General features: G+C 41.8%; 1 protein-coding gene across 1 annotated transcript in view; it reads left to right on the top strand.

The window, feature by feature from the left end:
* Window positions 1-14,992, top strand: part of CCDC47 (coiled-coil domain containing 47) — a 29,584-nt gene extending 14,592 nt beyond the window's left edge. The window contains exons 7-13 of the mRNA XM_004041175.5: window positions 3,688-3,789; window positions 3,908-4,018; window positions 5,741-5,826; window positions 7,450-7,508; window positions 7,810-7,919; window positions 8,132-8,299; window positions 13,286-14,992. Of these exons, the coding sequence (XP_004041223.1) occupies window positions 3,688-3,789; window positions 3,908-4,018; window positions 5,741-5,826; window positions 7,450-7,508; window positions 7,810-7,919; window positions 8,132-8,299; window positions 13,286-13,366 (717 nt within the window). The 3' untranslated portion in view covers window positions 13,367-14,992. The remainder of the gene's footprint in view (window positions 1-3,687; window positions 3,790-3,907; window positions 4,019-5,740; window positions 5,827-7,449; window positions 7,509-7,809; window positions 7,920-8,131; window positions 8,300-13,285) is intronic.
* Window positions 14,993-15,225: the final 233 nt, after the last annotated feature.

Raw genomic sequence — 15,225 nt, forward strand, 5'->3', positions numbered from 1 at the left:
CAGAGAGCACAGGGTTGGGGGTAGGGTCACAGATCAACAGGATCCCAAGGCAGAAGAATTTTTTCTTAGTACAGAACAAAATGAAAAGTCTCCCATGTCTACCTCTTTCCACACAGACACGGCAACCATCCAATTTCTCAATCTTTTCCCCACCTTTCCCCCCTTTCCATTCCACAAAACCGCCATTGTCATCATGACCCGTTCTCAATGAGCTGTTGGGTACACCTCCCAGACGGGGTGGTGGCCGGGCAGAGGGGCTCCTCACTTCCCAGTAGGGGCGGCCGGGCAGAGGTGCCCCTCACCTCCCGGACGGGGCAGCTGGCCGGGCAGGGGGCTGACCACCCCCACCTCCCTCCTGGACGGGGCGGCTGGCCGGGCAGAGGGGCTCCTCACTTCCCAGTAGGGGCGGCCGGGCAGAGGCGCCCCTCACCTCCCGGATGGGGCGGCTGGCCAGGCGGGGGGCCGAACCCCCACCTCCCTCCCGGACAGGGCGGCAGGCTGGGCGGTGGGCTGACCCCCCCACCTCCCTCCCGGACGGGGTGGCTGGCCAGGCGGGGGGCTGACCCCCCACCTCCCTCCCAGACAGGGCGGCAAGCTGGGCGGTGGGCTGACCCCCCCACCTCCCTCCCGGACGGGGCGGCTGGCCGGGCGGGGGGCTGACCCCCCCCACCTCCCTCCCGGACAGGGCGGCTGGCCGGGCGGGGGGCTGACCCCCCCACCTCCCTCCCGGACGGAGCGGCTGGCCGGGCAGAGGTTTTTTTTTTTTTTTGGAGACAGAGTTTCACTCTATCACCCAGGCTGGAGTGCAATGGCTTGACCTTGGCTCAGTGCAACCTCTGCCTCCCGGGTTCAAGTGATTTTCCTGCCTCAGCCTCCCAAGTAGTTGAGATTACAGGTGCCTGCCACCATGCCCAGCTAATTTTTGTATTTTTAGTAGAGACGGGGTTTCGCCGTGTTGGTCAGGCTGGTCTCGAACTTCTGACCTCAGGTGATCCACCCGCCTCAGCCTCCCAAAGTGCTGGGATTACAGGCAAGAGTCACTGCACCCAGCCCCACTGTTATATTTTAAAGATCTCATTTTTACTTGTAAACCTGTATTTTTATTTCAGTTTTTCTAACATGGCCATGATGACTTAGTCCACTAAAATTTAGAACCCTATCAGTTAATATTTCTGTCATCGTTTCTCCCACAAACTGCCATCTTATTAGGAGGAAAGTTTGCTGTATCCTCAGCCATCTTTTTGTAGAAATTATTCTTTAAAAGTGTTTTAATCATTTTCAGTTCTCATTCCCTCTCTCTCTCTCCTCCTGCTAAGAGAAATTGCTTCAACAAATATGTGGCTCTTTATATTTTATTTGCCCCTTTTTTTGGAATTCTGTTTAAGGTTTGCTTTGTGTAATTTCCCATCAACGATGGAAGAGCAGAAAACGTTTTCTTTTACAGCTGCCATCTTACCAGTTCTTTTCCTATATTAACATTTTCCTTCTTCCATATACGAAAAATTATTTCACCCAAGCATTTAAAGATGTAATTAATATAACAGATATATCAAACTCTTTTAGGCTTATAATTTTTTATCTTTCTGGCCCAGAGTACTAGTAACTGTTTACTTGTCTGGGCTGTTTTCCAATACAAACAGCCAATTCTCAGATTCTGTGTATACCAACTGGGTATCCCACAATTGAATTCAATAATAATAATAATTCTTTTTAATTTTGTAAATTTAAATTTTTTTTTTTTCTAGAGACCGAGATTTGCTATGTTGCCCAGGCAGTTCATGTTGCCCTATCCTTAAGTGATCCTCTTACCTGGGCCTCCCAAAGTGCTGGGATTACAGGCATGAGCCACTGTGCCCAGCCTCAATTCAGTTCTGACACTATCTACCTGGAGTTAGCTTCAAATCCTACAGATTAAAGGGCTCAGCCCCACAAGACTGCCCCACTTCAGATGCAGTCGAATGTCCCAGGTTACCCATACTACCATCTGGACTTCTGACCAACTAACTATTAATCAGGGGTTCCTATGACCTCCCCTCTCAACCAATAATTTGTTAGAATGGCTCATAGAACTTGAAAAGACACTTATATTTACTGGTTTATTATGAGGGATAAAACTCAGGAATAGCCAAATGGAAGAAAGACACAGGAAGAAACAGGATTGGGAGTCGTTCGGAGCTTTCATGCCCTCCCTGAGCACACCACCCTCCCAGCAGGTTGATGTGTTCACCAGCTTGGAAGCTCTCTAAATCTTGTTCAAGAGTTTTTTTAGAACTCAATTTCGTCCTCCCTCTCTTTCACAGAGGTAAGGGCAAGGCTGAAGGTCTCTACCCTCTAAGCACTTGGTTTTTCTGGTTATCGGCACCATCCTGAGGCTAACTAGGGTCTATGTTAAGTCACCCCATTAGAATAAACTCAGGTGTGATTAAAAGGGGCTCAGTATAAGTAACAAAAGATACTCTTGTTATTCAGGAAATTCAAAGGTCTTTAGGAGCTCTGTGCCTGAAACCTGGGATAAAAACCAAATATATTTCAGTTTATTCCACATTATTCCATTTAGGTTTAGTTTATTTTTTATTTTTGGACTTGAGTGCTCCTGTGTGAAGTATTGAGTGTATTCGTGTTCTATTACTACATAGCAAATTACCCAAGTGTAGCACCTTAAAACAACCCTCATTTATTATGTTACAGTTTCTGCAGGTCAGAAGTGCAGCATGTATTGAGTGGGTCCTCTAGGGTTTTAACAGGCTGAAATCAAGATGTCATTCAGGTTAGAGTTCTCTGAAGCTTAGGGTCCTCTTAATGTCATTTGGGTTGTTGGCAGAATTCAGTTCCTTGTGGGTGTAGGTTCCTGTTTTCTTTTCCTTTTTTTTTTTTTAATTTTTTTTTTTTTGAGACAGGGTCTTGCTCTGTCACCTAGCATGGAGTGCACAATCATCACTTACTACAGCCTCTAGCTTCTGGGGCTCAATCGATCCTCCTGCCTCAGCCTCTTGAGTAGCTGGGACTACAGGCATGCATCACAATGCCTGGCTAATTTTTCTTTCTTTTTTTTTTTTTTTGGTACAGATGGTGTCCCATTACGTTGCCTAGGCTGGTCTTGAACTCCTGGGCTCAAGCAATCTTCCTCCTTTTGCCTCCTAAAGTGCTAGGATTACAGGTGTGAGCCACCATGCCTGGCCTTTTCTTTCTTTTTTAGAGATCGGGTCTGGTCTCAAACTCCTGGCATCAAGCAGTCATGCCTCAGCCTCCCAGGTAGCTAGGCTTAAAGGTACGAACTACTGTAGTCTCTATTTTCTTGCTAGCTGTCAACTGGGAACCACTCAGTTCCTAAAGGCCACCCTTAGGTATTTACCATATGTCCCCTACCGCCAACCTTCCCATAAGCCCTTTCATATTTTGACTTTCTTCTTCAAGTAGGGCTATAGTCCCTTTTAAGGATTTGCTTGATTAGGTTGGATACACCCAAGATAATGTCCCTTTTGGTTAATTCACAGTCAGCTGATTAGGGACCTTCTGCCATAAAACAGCCTGATTATGGGGTTAATATTCCATCATATTTGCAAATCCCAATCACTTAAAGGGAGAGTATATGCACCAGCGGGGAGGGAATCTTAAGGGTCATTTAGAAATCTGCCTATCACAGAACCTAACAGGTGAATTTTGTTGTTTTTTACATTTTTTTAAAAGCAAATAAAAGTAACCATGAATGATGAAGACATGGATACCTACGTATTTGCTGTTGGCACACGGAAAGCCTTGGTGCGACTACAGAAAGAGATGCAGGATTTGGTATGTCAGGTTGCTCCAACTCAAATATACATAGAACTGTGTCTCCTTAGCACACACATATTCAGCTTCATTGCATAATAAAAGGTCATATCTTACTTTCAATTACTTCTTCTTCTAGAGTGAGTTTTGTAGTGATAAACCTAAGTCTGGAGCAAAGTATGGACTGCCGGACTCTTTGGCCATCCTGTCAGAGATGGGAGAAGTCACAGACGGAATGATGGATACAAAGGTAAATGCGACAGAAGACATACATTTGCCAGGTCTTCGCATTTACAGGACACTCTCCCTAAAAGTCTCATTGTACAAGTTCATCATTTTATGGCAATGTATTAGTTTTACATTCCTTTCCCACACAAATATTAAAATACCTTCTTTAAGCAATAAATTAGCTTGTCAAAAGGACAATTTGATTAGTCAAGAAGTTCTCTAAATCAAGAGCAAATTGTTCCTGGGATTGCTAATGACTTTCAGGTTTTTTTTGAAAAAGGAATATAGCTTCTAATCTTTTTCGTCATGTCATTTAGTCTTTTTTTTTTTTTTTTTTTGAGCTCCAGTTTGTGTGGGAGAAGAGGGATGTGTAGAGAGCCCTCCTCCTTTGTTTTTAAAAAGATGGGGTCTTGAGATGTTGCCCAGGCTGGAGTGCAGTGGCTATTCGTGTGTTTGATAGATCTCACTGCAGCATCAAACTTCTGGGCTCAAGTGTTCCTCCTGCCTCAGCAAGAGCCCACCATTGTGCCTGGCTGAGAGAGCCATTTCTTTCTATTGGTTGTGTAATGGTAACAGATCTTAGTATCATAAGAATACAGGATAACTCAGAGATGGTTATAAATGTAAGTTCAAGGTGACATGTTTATAAAGGATCCCCTGAAATTATTTTAGGTGTTATCTTTATGCTTTCATTCTTGTTTCGACCATTATTTTGAGAAATATTTTTAGCTGCTCGAAAAGAATCTTAATCATTGGTATGACTAAAAAGGAGTACTACTTTTTTTTTTTTTTTTTTTTCTTAGTAGAGATGGGGTTTCGCTGTGTTGGCCAGGCTGGTCTGGAATTCCTGGCCTCAAGTGATCCACCCACCTTGGCCTCCCAGAGCGCTTCGATTACAGGCATGGGCCACTGCACCCAGCCTGGAGTACTACTTTAATTCTAAAGAGATTCCCTATCTTATTGAAATTTAATTTTTAAAAAGCTTTAGCCTTGTCCGCGCGCTGTGGTTCAAACTTGTAATCTCAACACTTTGGGTGGCAGAGGCAGGAGAATCACTTGAGTCCAGGGATTCAGGACTAGCCTGGGCAACATAGTGAGACCCTGTCTCTACAATAAAAAAATTAGCCAGGTGTGGTGGTGTGTTCCTTTAGTCCCAGCTATTCAGGAGGCTGAGGCAGGAAGATCACTTGAGCCCAGGAGATTAAGGCTATGGTAAGCTATGATTGTGCCACTGCACTCTAGCCTGGGCAAGAGAGCAACACCTTGTCACAAAAAATAAAAAAATAAAAAGCAATGAACACGCTTTGGTCTTAATGAATGACATTGTATAAAAGTAAGGATTGAAAGGTGAATTTCTTTTTTTTTTCTTTCTTTTTTTTTGAGACAGAGTGTTGCTCTGTCGCCCAGACCGGAGTACAGTGGCGTGGTCTCTGCTCACGGCAACCTCCACCTCCCGGGTTCAAACGCTTCTCGTGCCTCAGCCTCTTGGATAGCTGGGGTTACAGGCACATGCCACCATGCCCGGCTAATTTTTTTGTATTTTTAGTAGAGACGGTGTTTCACTGTGTTGGCCAGGCTGATCTCACATTCTCAAACTCCTTGCCTCAAGTGATCCACCTGCCTCCCAAAGTGCGGGGATTACTGGAATGAGCCGTTGCACCATCTCAAAGAGTGAATATCTTTAGGAAAAAAAGGGAAATGCATTAAACCTTGCTTTTAAAAAATATTATTTTCTTTTTTTCAGATGGTTCACTTTCTTACACACTATGCTGACAAGATTGAATCCGTTCATTTTTCAGACCAGTTCTCTGGTCCAAAAATTATGCAAGAGTACGTATAAGATAAAATTGTTGAAATTAATTTTCCTCACTAGCTTTCTGTGTTGAAACACCTGTAAGGTGCTTCTGCAATATCCCTTAGCAAATGTGTGAAGGAAGTTGGTGACAGGCCTCCACATTTTCCTTTGCTTTGACTGCATGCATCATAAGAGGTCATTGTAAACCTGTGGGAGAGAAATGAGCCTCCCCTATCCCAGTTTGTATGTGTCCCTGCATGTTTGTGCCACTGACTCAGTGAGATGGTTGGGAATCTTACAGAATGGCTGGTACTAATAAAATGCAGTGGGTTTTTTTGTTTTGTTTTTTGTTTGTTTGAGACGCTGTCTCACTCTGTTGCCTAGGCTGGAGTGCGGTGGCGCAATCTTGGTTCACTGCAACCTCCGCCTCCCGGGTTCAAGCAATTCTCCTGTCTCAGCCTCCTGAGTAGCTGGGATTACAGGTGTGCACCACCAGCTCGGCTAATTTTTGTATTTTCAGTAGAGATGGGGTTTCACCATGTTGGTCAGGCTGGTCTCGAACTCCTGACCTCGTAATCCACCTGCCTTGGCCTCCCAAAGTGCTGGAATTATAAGTGTGAGCCACCATGCCCCAGTCCATAGGTTCTTTTTTTTATGATAATAATTTGTTTGTGATGTTTGACTTATGTCTGATTACAAATCTGTGTGTTTTGTAATTTATGGCCTTTTCTGGCTTCCCTCTTTGAATAGTTAGGTGATTGTATCCTTTCCTAGCATAGAAGCCCACAATGTCCATAGGGTTTCTAGCTTTATAGTAATACTGTTCAGGAGTACATATTCAGGACTTGGATTTGTTCTTTGAATTCACAGCCTGTCTCAGGAGAGTGTATTTATTTACCTTAATGCTCGGTTTGAAACTGGTTCTGACTAAATTTTTAGTTAAAGACTACCCTCTGATAGGCTGTGGAGTTGAGCACAATTCAAGCCAATCTGGATTTTAGTTGTGTACTAAGATTACTCAGGTCCTTATGCCTCTAGATAGTGCTGCATCATCCTTGTCTTGCTCAACTCAGTGGCACTGAGGACAGTGTTTCACATTGTAACATTCATCATGCCTTTTAAATATGAGATGGAGGGCAATTGATAGTCAAAGGATTCATATAGGCAGAGATTACAAAGGAATCTTCAATGACAGAACTAAATTATATATGCTATAGTAGATTATCCCTAAATTTATTCTGAGCCTAACTCAAAAATAAGATAAGATGCCTTGTTATAGGAAGATAGAATAGGAGTTGGAAATAAAACATAAAAATCCATCAAACTAAGCAAAAATGTATCTAAAATATGGGCCTCATACTTAAATATAGGCTCATTTCTGGCTGCCCAGGTGAGATGGAATATACCCTTGCCTGGAGGGAACATCACTGGAGGTGTTCAAATATAGGATAAAGATCACTTGAGAATGCATCCATCAGATAGACGAGTGGACCAGATGACCTGTAAAGCTCCTACATTATATTTGACTTGGGTATGCCAAGCCAAATACTGTGCTGATTACGTGCAGGTATCTGTTCATCTAAGTGTATTGGGTGACTTGTGTACATGGAAAACATCTTTCTTGTATTCCTTCTTAATTGCCTTTTCTTTTATGACAGGGAAGGTCAGCCTTTAAAGCTACCTGACACTAAGAGGACACTGTTGTTTACATTTAATGGTAAGTATTCTGGGTTCTTAGTCTTCTCTGAGATGACCTTAAGGAGAGTATTGTTTCCTCCTAAATGATAACTTTAAAACTATGTCAAAACTATAAGCCTATGCTTGCTTACTGATTTCCAGATTTCTTCAAGAAGAAATTACCTATTATATATTTTAATGTATATTTTCTGCTGCATTTTAACTGCCTAACAAACTTAGAGAAATGAGTCTGTTAAGATTAAAAAAAAAAAAAGAGTTGGGTGACCTGGAAATATTAATGCTACCATTAACTCAGTAGGAAAAATGGCTTTGTTTTCCAGTGCCTGGCTCAGGTAACACTTACCCAAAGGATATGGAGGCACTGCTACCCCTGATGAACATGGTGATTTATTCTATTGATAAAGCCAAAAAGTTCCGACTCAACAGAGAAGTAAGACCCAATGCCTGTATTATATAAATTGGCACCTTTTTTTGTTTCTTCTCAAGGGGGAGGGCAGCTATCAATGATTTCAGTGACTGAATTTTTGCTAGTTGATTTAGAAGTGCCAAATGGGAGTAGTTTTATGAAAGAATGCTAAACGGGATTTTGTTGCTGTTGACTAGAAGTGGATTTCTTATGAAATACTTTGTTTCTTGGGGAAGGGCAAACAAAAAGCAGATAAGAACCGTGCCCGAGTAGAAGAGAACTTCTTGAAACTGACACATGTGCAAAGACAGGAAGCAGCACAGTCTCGGCGGGAGGAGAAAAAAAGAGCAGAGAAGGAGCGAATCATGAATGAGGAAGATCCTGAGAAACAACGCAGGCTGGAGGTTAGACAAACTTGTCTTATCACTGGGGTAAAACTACGATTTGTAAGGATGACTGCTTGTGTTCTGTTGGTTGTTAAGGTAATCTTTGTAGGCTAAAAGTTTAGCATTTTCTCAACATTTGGGACATTGTGTCAATTGATAACACTATAAAGAAGAATAAATAATCCTTCCTGTTCAAGCCGTGCCACACTGAGTCTGTGAAAGTGAAAAATTATCAGTATTATCCTGTTCCCCCAGCACAATTTCGTTTTGAAAATTCCATTATCAGTTTTCAAGCCAAACACTTTGGTAGAAAGAAGTTAGAAATTGTAATAGAAGGCAGCACATGCGCCCTATTATCTAAATAAACTTGTTATGTAAAATTTAAAATCTGATTATAGAATTAGAGATTTCCAATATTTTTGTTTGTATTTTTGTTTTCTGTTTTTTACCTAACTAGAATCTCAAACTCAAAAGCTTTTTGGGTGTAGTATGTTGTATTTGAAAGCTCGGTATGATCTGATGTGTTTCTGAAATAAGATGCCATAGTCCAGCTCTAAATTTTTTTTTTTTTTTTTTTTTTTTGAGATGGAGTCTCGCTCTGTCACCCAGGCTGGAGTGCACTGGCGCAATATTGGCTTAGTGCAGTCTCTGCCTCCCGGGTTCAAGCCATTCTCCTGCCTCAGCCTCCCAAGTAGATGGGACTACAGGTGTGCGCCACTCAGCTCTAAAATTTTAGACCTTGTAAATGCTGGTCAAGAAAGAGAACAAAGGCCAGGTGCAGTGGCTCACGCTTGTAATCCCAGCACTTTGGGAGGCTAAGGCAAGCAGATTGCTTGAGCCCAGGAGTTCAAAACAAGCCTGGGCAACATCATGAGCCCTTGTCTCTACTAGTAAAAAAAAAAAAAAAATTAGCTGTGCATAGTGGTGCACGCCTGTAGTCCCAACTACTTGGGAGACTGAGGTGGAAGGATTACTTGAACCTGGGAGATTGAGGCTGCAGTGAGCTATGATCACACCACTGCACTCTAGCCTAGGCAGCCAAAAAAAAAGAGGGAGAGGACAGGCCGGGCGTGGTGGCTCACGCCTGTAATCCCAGCACTTTGGGAGGCTGAGGCGGGAGGATCGCAAGGTCAGGAGTTCAAGACCAGCCCGACCAACATGCTGAAACCCCGTGTCTACTAAAAACAAACAAAAAAAATCAGCTGGGCGTGGTGGCGTGTGCTTGTAATCCCAGCTACTCAGGAGGCTGAGGCAGGAGAATTGCTTGAACCTGAGAGGCAGAGGTTGCAGTGAGCAGGGATCGAGCCACTGCACTCCAGCCTGGGTGACAGAGGGAGACCCTGTCTCAAAAAAAAAAAGAGGGAGAGGACAAAGTTCTGAAAGATGTGAATTTTAGTAAGAATAATCTTGAGATAATTGAAGAATATTCTTAGGAGCAAAGGGGTCACGTGTCCAAGAAAATGTGAGCTGCTGTGCGGGCCTGCATTTGACAGCAGTGTCATTAATGCTGTTGAGTGAACTGCCCAGGATACTGCAGGCCTGTCATCATCATCTTACCCCTTTTATCATTTTTTTGTTTTATTTGACTTGGTTTAGTGATAGGTATTTTTCCCCTGAAAATGTAGCTCTGTGTTTATGCAGTCTTCTTTATAAATAAATAATGGCTTTTTATGTACATGTGAAGAATCTACATAGGAATCATTAATAGGTAATGCCTTTCATTTTTCTATAAAAGGAAGTTCTACATTTCTTTCTAAGGTTTGAAACTATAATGAGTTAAAGGAAGAGGGGGCCTGAAACTTAACCTGAGTCAGATTGTAAGCTTCTTGTAGATGTAAATCATTTAATTTTTTTGAACTACCACTTCATAGTATCTGGTCTGGGCACCTTGTAAAAAGATCTGGTGAACTCAATAGAACAACCCACCCAACCCCCTCTACCAGTATATGATATGAAAGCTCCTTTTTTTCTTTTATTTTTATTTTTGAGACAGGGTCTCGCTCTGTTGCCCAGGCTAGAGTACAGTGGCAAAATCGTAGCTCGCTGCAGCTTCGAACTCCTGGGCTCAAGCCATCCTCCCACTTCGGCCTCCCAATATGATGGGAATACAGGTGTGAGCCACTGTGCCCAGCCAGAGAGCTCCTCTTCACTCACATCTTTTTAAAAACTAGTTATTAATTTTTTTTTTTTGAGACAGAGTCTCGCTCTTTCACCAGGCTGGAGTGCAGTGGCGCGATCTCAGCTCGCTGCAGCCTCCACCTCCCGGGTTCAAGCGATTCTTCTGCCTCAGCCTCCCTAGTAGCTAGGACTACAGGCACATGCCACCATGCTCAGCTAAGTTTTGTATTTTTAATAGAGATGGGGTTTCACCATGTTGATCAGGATAGTTTCAATCTCTTGACCTCGTGATCCGCCTGCCTCAGCCTCCCAAAGTGCTGGGATTACAGGCGTGAGCCACCGTGCCAGGTCTTTTTTTTTTTTTTTTCTTCCTTATTCTGGTAGTGGGGAAATGGTATCCCACTTGTTTTGTTTTGTTTTGTTTTGTTTTGAGACATACTCTTGCTGTGTTGCCCAGGCAGAGTGCAATGGCGTGATCTCAGCTTACTGCAACCTCTGCCTCCTGGGTTCAAGCGATTCTCCTGCCTCAGCTGGGATTACAGGCGCCTGCCTCCATGCCCGGCTAATTTTTGTATTTTTTAGTAGAAATGGGGTTTCACCATGTTGGTCAGGCTGGTCTTGAACTCCTGACCTCAGGTGATCCACCCACCTCGGCCCCTCAAAGTGCTGGGATTACAGGCGTGAGCCACTACGCCCAGCTATTTTTTGAATTATTATTGAAGTTGAACATTTTTCATGTGTATTGACTTAACATAAATATCTCTTAAATGTGCTAGCATAAATATATTTATCTTTTTTTTTTTTTCTTTGAGACAAATTCACTCTATCGCCCAGGCTGGAATGCAGTGGCACAATCTTGGCTCACTGCAACCTCCGCCTCCCAGGTTCAAGTGATTCTCGTGCCGCAGCCTCCCAAGTAGCTGGGATTACAGGTGCCCGCCACCACACCTGGCTAATTTTTGTATTTTTAGTAGAGATGAGGTTTCACCACATTGGCCAGGCTGATCTTGAACTCCTGATCTCTCAAGTAATCCACCCACCTCAGCCTCCCAAAGTGTAGGCGAGGTTTCACCACATTAGCCAGGCTGGTCTCGAACTCCTGTCCTCTCAGGTGGCCCACCAGCCTCAGCCACTGCGCCCGGCCAATATTTCTTATACATGATATTGTATTCTGTGTATCATTAGTTTTACACATGTGTGTAATATGTAATATGTAATAATATGTAATAATATGTAATATGTAATATGGGAGATAGGGATAGGTAGTGCTGGGAAAAGAGTGAATGTGGTGAAGGTAGGGGTTGCGACAATGGGAAGAGGACATTGGGATCGAACCTGGGAGGCAGAGGTTGCAGTGAGTTGGGATTGCGCCATTGCACTCCAGCCTGGGGAACAAGAGCAAAACTCCACCTCAAAAAAAAATTGAAAAGAAACCTAAGATAGGCCGGGCACGGTGGCTCATGCCTATAATCCTAACACTTTGGGAGGCCGAGGCAGGTAGATCACTTGAGGTCAGGAGTTCAACACCAGCCTGGCCAATATGGTGAAACCCCATCTCTACTAAGAATACAAAAATTAGCTGGGCATGGTGGCACACACCTGTAATCCCACCTACTCCGGGGGCTGAGGCAGGAGAGTCATCCCAGCAACAGAGCAAGAATTCTGTCTCAAAAAAAAAAAAAAAAAAAAACCTGGCCAGGCACATTGGCTCACGCCTGTAATCCCAGCACGTTGGGAGGCCATAGTGGGTAAATTGCCTGAGGTCAGGAGTTTGAGACCAGCCTGGCCAACATGGTAAAACCCCGTCTCTGCTAAAAATACAAAAATCAGCTGGGTGTGGTGGCACGTGCCTATAATCCCAGCTACTCGGGAGGGTAAGGCAGGAGAATGGCTTGAACCCGGAAGGCAGAGGCTACAATGACCCGAGATTGTGCCACTGCACTCCAGCCTGGGTGACACAGCAAGACCCTATCTCAAAAAAAAATAAAGAAAAAAACCTAAGACAGTCAATAGTTCCCAAACCAGGAATTTACAAATCACCCTTTGAAACCTAATTTGTTGCACTATGAAGAACTATATGTGCTTTGCGCTTCTTCTTTTCTTCCCTATTTTCTCCATCCTGTACCAGTTGAGTATATTTCTGAGCACATTTTTACCCCAGTACCCTAAAAATAAGAAGTTTGAGATTGTAGCTGAAATAAACTTTAATCAGGTGTGACCACTAGTGGCCAACAGTGAAGTCATACTTTGACTTGACCTCTAAGGCTTCTATCAGTCCACGTAATAATAACCTGAACCTTCTTACTCTTCTATGTAACTTCCTAATTCCTAAATAAAAATATGATAAATTTGATAATCTTTATCACATTTGATAAATATGATGTCTCAAATAGAGCATTATGAATTTAAGTATTATGTGCAGGTATGGTGTCTGTGCTAATAAGAAATTTGCAATGAATAACCTGATGGAACAAGATTCTTAAAATTTATTGAACTGAAGTAGAATGTATCTTCTGGCAGTTATACATTTATGATATAATCCCATCATGAATGGTATGGTGAACATCAGGCTAAGTGTTCCCTGGGTACAGAAAAAAATCAAACCAGAATAACAAAGGCTGGTTAATTATAGTAGTTTCTTTCAAAACTGAGATTTTAGTTTACCTTTGCTTCATTTGAAGTTGATTTAATTTTCATTCACTAATGTAGATATTGGCAATTATTTTTATAACTATCTTCTAGAATGTTATGGTGCAAGCCTAAGTTTTTGAATAATACTATAGGCAGTATTCTAATTTGGATTTTTTTTTAACATATGTTTCAAGCTTAATTTGAATTCTCTTGTCCCCACTCCCTTTCTCTATTTATTACCCCTTCTTTCTCTAGGAGGCTGCATTGAGGCGTGAGCAAAAGAAGTTGGAAAAGAAGCAAATGAAAATGAAACAAATCAAAGTGAAAGCCATGTAAAGCCATCCCAGAGATTTGAGTTCTGATGCCACCTGTAAGCTCTGAATTCACAGGAAACATGAAAAACGCCAGTCCATTTCTCAACCTTAAATTTCAGACAGTCTTGGGCAACTGAGAAATCCTTGTTTCATCATCTACTCTGTTTGGGGTTTGGGGTTTTACAGAGATTGAAGATACCTGGAAAGGGCTCTGTTTCAAGAATTTTTTTTCCAGATAATCAAATTATTTTGATTATTTTATAAAAGGAATGATATATGAAATCTGTGTAGGTTTTAAATATTTTAAAAATTATAATACAAATCATCAGTGCTTTTAGTACTTCAGTGTTTGAAGAAATACCATGAAATTTATAGGTAGATAACCAGATTGTTGCTCTTTGTTTAAACCAAGCAGTTGAAATGGCTATAAAGACTGACTCTAAACCAAGATTCTGCAAATAATGATTGGAATTGCACAATAAACATTGCTTGATGTTTTCTTGTATGTCTACATTAAACTTGAGAAAAAGTAAAAATTAGAAGACTGTATGTAGTAATGAAATTTCAGGGACCCAGAACATAATGTAGTATATGTTTTTAGGTGAGAGATGCTGATAACAAAATTAATAGGAAGTCTGTAGGCATTAGGATACTGACATGTACATGGAAAATTCTAGGGACAGGAGCATCATTTTTTCCTTACCTGATACCACGAACCAGTGACAACGTGAATGCTGTATTTTAAGTGGTTGTATGTTTATTTTCTTGAGTAACAAATGCATGAAAAATTAATGCTTCACCTAGGTAAGATCATTGGTCTATGTGAAATCACAAATGTTTTTTCCTTCTTGGTTGCTGCAGCCTGGTGGATGTTCATGGAGAAGCTCTGTTCTCTATATTATGGCTGTGTGCCGTTGCTTCTCCCTCTGCTTTTATCTTTTCCATAGTTGAGGCTGGGTATGTTCTTTCAAAGAAATGGCCATGAATATGTGTAAGTATACTTTTGAAAATGAGCTTTCCTAAACTATTGAGAGTTCTTTCCGCCTCTTGCGGAAGCAACTCTTGGAGGAGAGGCCCATGTATCTGCACGAGCACTTAGCTTGTTCAGATCTCTGCATTTTATAAATGCTTCTTACCAAGAAAGCATTTTTAGGTCATTGCTTGTACCAGGTAATTTTTGCCGGGGATGGGTAAGGGTTGGGTTTTCTGGTGGGAGTGGGGTGGTGGGTATTTTTTGTTGATGCTTTAGTGCAGGCCTGTTCTGAGGCAATAACAAGTTGCTGTGAAAACAGCATGTGCTGCTGCCTTTGTAACTGCATGGAAACTTTTCACATGGGTTTTTCTCCAAGTTAATACAGAAATATGTAAACTGAGAGATGCAAATGTAATATTTTAACAGTTCATGAAGTTAAGTTATTAAAATAACAATAACAAAACTTAATTACTTTAATATTATATAATTATAGTAGTAGCCTTGTTTTACAAACCTTTAAATTACATTTTAGAAATCAAAGTTGATAGTCTTAGTTATCTTTTGAGTAAGAAAAGCTTTCCTAAAGTCCCATACGTTTGGACCATGGCAGCTAATTTTGTAATTTAAGCATTCATATGAACTACCTATGGACATCTATTAAAGTGGTTGACAAAATCTCAGAGTGCCGCCTTGACTTTCTGGAGTTATCCTACAAGAGTATAAGCTTAGAGGAAAATTCTTTCTGTTCGATAAAAGTCAGCACTGAAATGCTTTTCCTTCAAAAGAGTTCATCTGAATATTCCTTTTGTTATTACCATTCAACCATTTTAAAAACATTTGATATTTTTAGAGCCCCATATGTTATTTATGGGCTCCTCCCTGCAGTCCACCTCTTGAGTTAAGACTCC

This window comes from Gorilla gorilla, chromosome 4 (assembly GCF_029281585.2).
Source record: "Gorilla gorilla gorilla isolate KB3781 chromosome 4, NHGRI_mGorGor1-v2.1_pri, whole genome shotgun sequence".
In the NCBI taxonomy this organism is placed as follows: domain Eukaryota; kingdom Metazoa; phylum Chordata; class Mammalia; order Primates; family Hominidae; genus Gorilla; species Gorilla gorilla.